We start from the raw sequence: 9,405 nt of genomic DNA, 5'->3' as shown, positions 1-9,405 counted from the left end.
TTTGCCAGACCTTTAAGGGGTAAAACAGAGTTGTCGAATCTGCCCGTTGCAGTTACAGGGCAGTGCTGTAGGGTCTGCAGTAAAATGCCCATGGGCACGCTGTAAGGAGACGTATGTCCCCTCTGGGGATGGGTTAGGGAGAGGAGTGAAGAAATGCCCAGTGGCGTTTGAGGCCCAGAGGTTTGTTCTGACCAGCTATAAGGATCCATCCTGTAGTGCACTATGATGCTCCAACCAGTCTCCACAGCAAATTCTCAACTGAGACAGTGGAGTTGTTCCTCTGGGTCTTCATGTCTCCGAGAAGTAAAGATGCAGGAGGAGCGCCAGTGTTACTGGGCTTTCAGGAAAAGGGGACAGCAAGATAAAGTGAAACCCTCCCCACTGAGCTGCTGGGTTTGGGGTGCTTCAGCAGCCCTTTACATCTCAGTTCCATCTCATCTTGAGCAAGGATGAGAAGACCCATCTCTTGGGGTAACCACCTTCTCCCTGGACTCCTACAGGAGTTCAGATGCTGGAGGTATCTACTGGGGGGCCCATGTGTGGACAGCTGCACCTGGAGCTGGAAATCTGTCTGTGACGTTCCACAACCCAGTTTTCATCCCCTTTTTCTTTGTACATATCAGAGAAGACAGTAGAAGAGTGCTCAGAGTAGAAATAAATTTATATACTATAAGAAATCTGAGGTGTTTGTATGTTACAAAAATAAAAATGTACAGTCTGTCACAAAACCCACTTTTTTTTTCTTAGTATAAGTTAGTGCTTTTACAAAAACAAACAAAAACAATTCTCTATATAAATTCCCAGTTGGTACCTCTCCAACCGCTCTGCATCTGAGTCAGGATCTGAGAGGGATCAGGACCACAGAAGGACCCCTGTGATGGGACTGATGGTGGATGCCAGCTCAGGGAATGGTGGGATGGCCGAGTAGGACCGCAGGAGGGAACTTCAAGTGCATTTATGTTGGAGTATTCAGAGCACGTAACTCGGTGTTCATGCTGCTTTTTGGCAAGTGTGAGAGACCAGGCAAGACCTGGCCTGGAGTAACGTTTGTACCAGTTCAGTGCTTCGGTTGAATGAATTTCTGCCAATTATTTATTTTGGCCTGGTGACTATGCCATGACCCTCCCCATAAACGCAACCACCCTTCACAGGCACATGGAAAAAGAAGTGCTGCCACGATGCAAGTCCTATCTTAATCCAACCCTATCCTCAAAGTTCACTCAAGGATGAGATAAACAACTCTACAAATGTCCTATTTCTTTGCAGATGGTGCTTAGAGCTGAGACAGTTCCCTCCTTTGCCTCCTGTGGTTATGACATTGTTGGTTGGGACAAGAGACTTCCCCGGATCACAGCTCCACTGAGCTGGGACCACGAGAATCTCCCAGTTAACCCTGAACAGTCCCAGTCATCCTTGAATGAACTCATCTTGTTAAGTCGTGACGTGTCTTTACCTCCACCAAGCCACTTCTTAAGAAGGAGGGATGGAAGAAACTAAGAAGAGGTCTGAGGAGTGGAGCTAAACCAGGATCAAATGTGTTTGTCTAATCCTAAAATAGAGCTGGGGCTGCTTTTACAAAAAAATGACTTGCCCAGTGCTGCAGCACAAGACATTTTCATTTTGGGGGTGATGAGTCAGAGTCCTCGTGGCAAGGCTGGGCAAGGAAACCACGGACCTGGGCTCTTGGCTCTCTAACCCAACAATTACAGAGAGAAAGACCAAGTGGACCTTCTGGTGAAGTGTTTTGTGGGTGTTTTCCCCAGTTTACTTTGAACTGTCCCTGATGGGGAATGTAAGGCCAAATCCGGACAGGCCTGGGGTTAATGTTTAGGTATGGCTTCTAAACCCAGAATTTAGCGCTGCCCAATTTCCCAGGGGAGGCCCACACTGTCAGTAAGGGATATGTTGACTGGCTTCAGTGGAGCACTGGGTTTACTAGGATTACAAGGAGACCAGACAGCAACATCTTGGCAGCATTTTGGGTCACATTAAGCTGCTGGAGGTCCCAGAGGGCTGTCACCTCTGAGCAGCAATGAGGATGTGGCAGCCCTCAGCCAAGGGGATTAGCAACGGTCTTTGCTTCTTCCTAGAAACGAGTCACTAGTAAGGAGATTAAAAGCAAGACATGAGGAGCTCACCCTCAATTTTAATGAGTTGGAGATGGTTATTAAAGTCAGCAGTCAAAAGAAAGCTGAAAAGAAAGCTTTTCAAGGGTGAACGTTGCTGGTGGAAAGTACTAATGGCTCTTTTGGAAGATGCTGACTCCCCTGGAGAAAACTACAAGGGACCTGCTTGATGTTTTCTGTAAACTCCAGAGGGATGGTACCAGTGCACTCCAGTGGTATGGAAGGTCCACCAGCACCCTTTTTAATGGGAAGCCAGCCCTTGAACAGGAGCTAAGAGCCCCCTCCCAGATCTGCCAGCAGATGCTGGGGCTTGAAGCTGGGAGAGCATTTCTTCAGGGATGCAAAGCTGTGGGAGACCCTTTCCTGCTGCGGGTGATATTTGCCCTTAACATTTTCATTGACCTGTTCAGCAGAACCACAGCTGACTCTACTCATTGACCAAAAGCCTTTCCTCCCTTGGCAAGGCACAGAGAAACTCTTGCTCCCTCTGTGCCAGGGAACCTGGAGAAAGACAGGTGGATTTCTTTAGGGGGACCTTTCACACACAATGTTTCTGCTTTAGAAAATGATCTAAGACTTTCAGGGCGTGATTTTTTTTTTAGCAGATTTGGCCACCATCATAGAGGTCACCCAGCCTCACCGCTGGAGAGATGCCATTCAGTGCTAAACAGAGAGGCCTGATTGGATGGAGAGTTACGGAGTCTGTGTTTATAACCACAGGGTCACTTTCCCGAAAAAAAAAACGTTTGAAACATCAACAAGCAAAGAAGCACATTTAACATGGACCATGCTGAAGTGGGTACAAGCCAAGGCACTGTGAACACCGAAAGCCTTGGGCCCTGAGGCATCCTGACCTCCCTTCATAGCTGGGATAAACCCTTCTGCTGCCGAGACAGGGCTGGCCGTGCCAGAGCAGAGCTAGGATTTCACATCCTTGGACGACGATTCTGTGCTGTTGCTAGTTCCCAGGTGACTGTTGGCCACGGCGCCCAGCGCCATTTCATTTTGAGGCTTCCATACCATTTTGTGGCCCCTAAACTTCATAAATCGTTGTCCTGCTAAGAAATACAAAATGGGATCCAAGCAGCTGTTGGTGCTAGCTAAGGGCCGAGTCACCTTATAGGCTAAATTGATGGCATTGAGGGTCTGACAGCTCAAGTCCCAGCTCCGGAAGGAGTAGTACAAGGTACGAGTGACATGGAAAGGAAGAAAACAAACGATGAAGACCACCAAGACGATGATTATCATCTTGACCGACTTCTTTTTGGATCGGGACAGCCGAGACATCCCCCGTGTGGGCTGCAGCAGCTTCCGGGCCATCAGGCAGTAGCAGATGATGATGATGAGGAAAGGGATGCAGAAGAGCAGCACCAGCATCACTGAACTGTAAATGACAAACTGGCCAAAGAGGTCCTTGCTGGACGTATCATGGCAGGTGATGGTGTCACGTTTCACGCTGGTAGTGACGAAGAAGAGCACGGGTGACTGGCACACAACGGTCACCACCCACACAATAACCGACACCCTCCGGGCATAGCGAACGTGTCCCCACTGCAGTGACTTCAGCGGGAAGCAGATGCCCAGGAATCGATGGATGCTGATGCAGAGGAGGAAAAGGATGCTGCAGTAGAGGTTGGTGTAAAACAAGAAGCGGACTATTTTACACAAGCCCACGCTGAAGGGCCAGTTGTCCCCCATGGCATAATAATACACTAGGAGGGGCAGGGAGACCACATAGAGTGTGTCGGACACGGCCAGGTTGAACATGTACGTGGTGGAGGCGTTCCAGGTCTTGATCCTGAAGATGAAGGCGTAGAGGGCCAGCAGGTTGAGAAAGAGCCCCACCACACAGACGATGCCATAGGACACAGGCAGCAGGACATACTTGAAGTCCTCATCAAATATGCACTTGTAGGTGTCATCTGGGTCCAAGGAGCCATTGATGGATCTGGTCAAGGCTGGAGTAGTTGTTAGGTTCGACATTGCCCTGGGGAGAAAGCAAAGAGGCTATAACGACATGGAGGAAAGGAGTCCCTGGACGAGGCGGGTTGATGAGAAAGCCCCAGTGCCACAATGTTGTGACACGTTACGTGGTCCACACTGTCATTATTACTATATACCCTTCCCTTTTCCTCCCATCAAGGTTGCCATCGGTGTTTGGCTGTGTCTATGCAAAAGCTACCCACAAACACAGCTCGCTGTCTGGCAGGCAGTGCCACCTCAGTGCAGGTGACAATGACTACAGAGGTGGCAGTGTGCCTCCTGCCAGCATGTCGCATACCAACAAAGACCCTGGCCTTGTTGCATTGGGTGTTGACACAACCAAGGCAGTCCCTAGCATGGAGGACCTGCAGTCAAGCAGATAAAAAGAGTTTTATTTATATCCTAATTTTGCATCTGGAGCATAGAGAAGGAACTAAGATGCTCTGAAGTTACTAACAAATTGCAGGCCACACCTGTGAGTCTAACTCAGATCTCCTGCAGCCCAGTTCAATGTCCCAATACACCCTTCCCACAAGGTTCATGGAGAAATTTGGTCTCCTGCGCTACAGAACAGGAAAGATGCTCCATTCTGTGTTTAATCACTCACAAGCAGAGGCCCAGCTGAGCACCCTGAAAGGTGGGTCTTACTAAACCCCAGGCAGAAAGAGCAAGAAAAGGGAAATGCTCTTCATCGAGTGATCCCCGTGACTGGCAGGGCCATGATCTCAGAGGTCCTCAGCTCCTTTTGGTAGAGCAAACATCAGCACAAAATCTGGAGGCCCTTGTAACCAAACTTTGCCAAAGCGAGCATGTTCTCCACCACAGGGGCTCTGCCTGGGCTGGTTGTTGATGATGATGATGGCTTTTTAATGGGTTTAGTTTTGGGCTGATGGTGCTCATCTCACTAGTCCTGTTTCCTGGCCTTGAGACCTATTCCTCCAGCATCTCCACCACCAGAAAGTCTGCCTGTGCTTGTGCAACACTCGTTTATGCATGGGGTCACCATCTGAGATGGGAAAAATGGACTTGAATGAGTCTCTGCAGACACACAGAATCTGGCACTGTCTGTATCAGGAGGCACAAGGGCCCTTTTGTCTGTCAGAAACAGCCCATGACCCAGCTGACACATGATCGCTCAGCAAGCCCATCAGCCATGAAGCAAATTAAACTGCTTTTGCTTCCCTTCCCGTAAAACAAGCTGGTTTGATGTCACTGCTGTACCCTGTTACGGGAAGCCTGTAGAAACGGGGTTAAAAGGAGATAAAACAAGTGCAAGAGTTCAGAGCTCGGGAGCTACTGCAGGAGAAAATGTTTGAGTAGAGGTGTCCTCTGAACTTGGGATGCGCCATGTCCCAAATGTCACCATGATTTTAGGTGGAAAAGAGCAATGCCAGCCTTCTCAGCTAAATGGTTCAGCTCTAACAAGGTGCCACCCTGCTGTGGGACATCATTGGGCATGCCCTTTCTTGCAAATAAGCACCATTTTGACCCAGAGCTATCCTGCATCTACCTCCAATTCAGGTCCTGCAGGGAAGAAGGCAATAACAGTCTCCTAGAAGCTGCCAGCCTGGATGATCTCTCACCAAAGCAAAGCATTATGACATTAAAAATCACCTTGACAACTCATAGCTGATGGAGAAGGGGTGAAGTGATGCCTTCAGCCCATCACACAGGGATCACTCCAGTCCTTGCTCCAGGGACTGGATCAAACAACCTGTCCAGATGTGGCATGGACACAATTCCTGATGATGTTTCCCCCATTTTGCTGCTTTTCCCCTTGGAGTAAACGACAAACAGCACTGGCCGAGGCTGACATTTCCCAAGGTCATTGGCAGAAACCACACACATGCTCACGCCCTGACTGATCTGCCACATCAGCAGAAAAACAAATACACCTTTGGGAGCCACCCTGTGATGAACATGAGGACCCAAGGCTGACAGTGCTCTGACTTGGCCCCAGGGTTTTGCTTTTCTTTGCCCATCAGCTTTGGTCCCATCACCCTTCATTCTGCTTTCCTCAAGTCCTCAGTGACAGGGTTGTCCCTGTGAACAGAGGGTTGATATTTCTCGGGCAGATGGGAAAACTCTTTCAAGTTGCTCTTCTCCCCAACTTCTTCCTTCCCTCTGAGCTTTGCAGATCTGCAGCCAATGAGACAGAGGTTGCCCGCAGACTTGGCAGCCGATTAAATGGGTCGGACAGGCCACCGTGATTGAGAGAAGCCACATAAAAGGCACAGGGATGGGTTACAGAGCTCCAGAGACTTCAGTCTTGGACGTGGTTTCTCCATGCCTTTTTATCTGCATCCTCTCTGTCCCCTGCAGACACGTCACCCAGCTCTGAAGCACTGATGGGGGCAAGATCACCCCATCTTCCACCCCACCTCCCCAGAGGCTCCCAGATAGAAACTCCAACAAGGCATTTGAAAACCATCCATAAGCCAAGATGGGGAATCTCCTCCAGTGCGCAGAGCACCACACGCTGCCCCAGGCCATGCCACAGCCAGATCCACATCTCCATCTTCTGGACAAGGAGCAAACAGGGCTCTGGTTGGCCTCAAAGGGGTAATCATGGAGACAAAACCCTGCTCACAAGGCAGCTTTGTCCTTGCCATCGTGTTCACCCTCCTCTTCTTTCTGAAAATGCAAAAGCCTTTCTTTCTATTTTTTTTCCCCCTACTTTTGCCCAGAATCCTCAGGACAAAACCTGCTGTGTCTGTTGGGGCCACGGCTGCAGTCCACCCCCTCACTCCCAGCCCTGTTGCATCCGCAGTGAGTGAGCCAGAGAGGACATGGCCAGCCAACGCGTGTGAAGGCACAAAGCTGGCAGCTGCCCCTACCACTGCCTACGGGCTGGACGACACGAACACGAGCTCTTACAGTGATGCATCGAGCTTGACAAGGGGAGGGGGAAAGTAACGGCAATCCCTGAGGATGCCAAGCAGGAAGAACACTTCTATGACTACCAAAAGCAAACCCACCACGATGCTTCAGTGAGGACCACCTGCACCTGCTTCATCTGCTTCATCCCAGCCCTTGCTGGGGTCACAGCAGGAGGTTTTTTTCTGTGGGGTTGAATGCAGGTGACTATGCACAACTTTATCGGTGCCCTACAGCCACTCGTGCGCAGCAAGAGCATATCCTGAACAGTTTTCTCCATGCTGGACCACATGTTGGGTCTGGATGAACCTGTTTGCAATGGCTGGACCAACTCCCTCCTTGCAGCGTGGCCTTGGACCTGTTTATTCCACAGGACATGTTTTTTTTCCCCAGGTACCGTCAGCTCTAGTGAATGAAGACAGCATGGGAGAGGAGCCCTGTGATAAGAGGAACCCACGCAGAGAAGTGTGACAAACCCAGCAGCCACGTGCCCTCAAATATATATACCCACAGGCATGTGCATGTGATGTCAGCATCCCAAAATGCTCCCGTAACAGTATCTGTCACAGCCGGGCAGGAGATATTTAGATGAGTCAACAGAGGAAGGAGGGGGCTGCCATCGGAGAAGGTCACTGGCAGCTGAGGGCTGGGGAGCAATCAGGGCCAGCACAGGGGGACCAGGAGTTGGACACTGAATCACTGAGTAAAGGCTTTATTGGTGGTTTCTGCCCCATTTTTCAGCATTCCCAGTACCACCCCAGAGGTCACTATCCATCCCGTGGTGTTTTGTGCTTGGGAACCTGAGAGCAGAAGTCTCAAAAGCAAACAAAGCTCAACCAAATCACCACTGCAATGAATGTGTTTCCACGGGGTGGGGTGGGGGGTGGGGGGGAGGAGTTGATGAGATTTAATTTACCTTCCCAGATAATTAATGCGGATTAATTTACCAGCAGGACCTCATAGATGCAGCCCTTTGCTCTGCCGCTGTGAAACCCTGGGAAATGAAAGCTGCGTGGTGTGATCGCAGCTAGCATCATTTTATGGTGGAGGTCAAAACCACAAACTATTTACCACATCTTCCCCGCCACCTCCTTTGCAACAGGCACAAGGAGAGTGTGGGTGTTCTCCCTGCCCTAATTTATAGGCATTTAGTAGACTCATCAAAATCCTTGCTCCAGATCAGGAACGACTCACTGGGAAGCATCGTTTTTTTCTCCTTTGGGACTGTGGTTGAAACCCTCTACAACCAAAAGCAAACAGACGGAGCACTGGGATGCTACCAAGCTTGTCTGGTTGGGAGGACATGAGATGGGACCAGGCTGAAATCTGAGCCTGGCCAAACTGCTTAGTTTTCATCTGACCTTTCCATATGGCTCCTTTCTGCCGTGGGTGACCTTTGGCGCCTTTCTCCTCCAGCCTGGTTCCGGCCACCAGCGTGTGCTGAGGACATACCCAGCTGCCCTGGTCCCACCACCTGCATCGCTCCCTGGTGCTTCTCTCCAGCAATCCTGAGGCAAGACAGCTCCAAGATACAATTCCAAGATATACAAACACAAGCTTGAAGCAGCTTAAGGGGTTTACCCAACTCCCTGCCCAGAGCCCCAGCCAATGAACCATTTTTATCCCCCATGAGTCTGACCTACCTTTCTCCCCACCCCCAAAATAGTCAGAAAACCTCATTCTTCCCCAAAGCAGCTTGCAAAGAATTGGTGTTTCTCTTCTTTTCACCCTAAAAAGCACCTTGGAGTGCACTGGGCAGCTCTGCTGCAGCTGGCAGAAATAGGGCTGCTCCACTGAAGCAGCCCCATGCCTCAGTTTCTCCTCCTGTCCCCAGGCTGAGAAGCAGCAGAGTTGAATTTGTTTTCTCTGTGAAAAGCTTTTTTCTGGGGGAATTTTGGTTTCCTGGAGGGTTTTTCAGTAACTTGACCCCAGATGAAAAGTAGAGACAGGGTTTGGAGGAAAGACATAACAACTCAAAAAGAACTTTCTGACTTTGTTTGTAGGTCAAATAAAATGTTTTGCTTTGAGCCAAATGCCTTTTTCTGGGAATTTCTGGTTTCCCCCAAGAAACTCCCTGAATTCCTCCCTGAATCAATCCCCCTTTGAGCCTCCGCTTCCCAAGCGGTACCAAAACCTGCCTTTGTCCACACCACGGGAAGTCAGTCCAGATTAACCAAAGCCATGGCTTCAGAACGAATTAGATGAAAGCATTAAACCCATCGATGCTGGCGCTTGTGCATAATTAAAGCCGCCTTCGTTCGGTTGAACCTGACTCGATTCCCAGCACAGCAGGTCTCCAGGGACCAATCCTGCTGGAAGCAAATATCACCCTGGCCAATATTTAATACCTACATCAACATTTCCCTTCCTGCTACAGCAAAGGTGATGCTCCCTGTGTGATTTTTCCCTGCATCCCTAC

General features: G+C 49.8%; 1 protein-coding gene across 1 annotated transcript; it reads right to left on the bottom strand.

Moving 5' to 3' along the window:
• Nucleotides 1-3,044: 3,044 nt before the first annotated feature.
• On the bottom strand, nucleotides 3,045-4,109 carry P2RY2 (purinergic receptor P2Y, G-protein coupled, 2). The gene has a single exon (XM_010137812.1). The coding sequence runs from the start codon at nucleotides 4,107-4,109 to the stop codon at nucleotides 3,045-3,047; it is 1,065 nt and encodes a 354-aa protein (XP_010136114.1).
• Nucleotides 4,110-9,405: the final 5,296 nt, after the last annotated feature.

Source organism: Buceros rhinoceros, unplaced genomic scaffold (genome assembly GCF_000710305.1).
Source record: "Buceros rhinoceros silvestris isolate BGI_N320 unplaced genomic scaffold, ASM71030v1 scaffold40336, whole genome shotgun sequence".
Taxonomy (NCBI): Eukaryota; Metazoa; Chordata; class Aves; order Bucerotiformes; family Bucerotidae; genus Buceros; species Buceros rhinoceros.
This window is presented reverse-complemented; position numbering and strand designations above follow the sequence as displayed.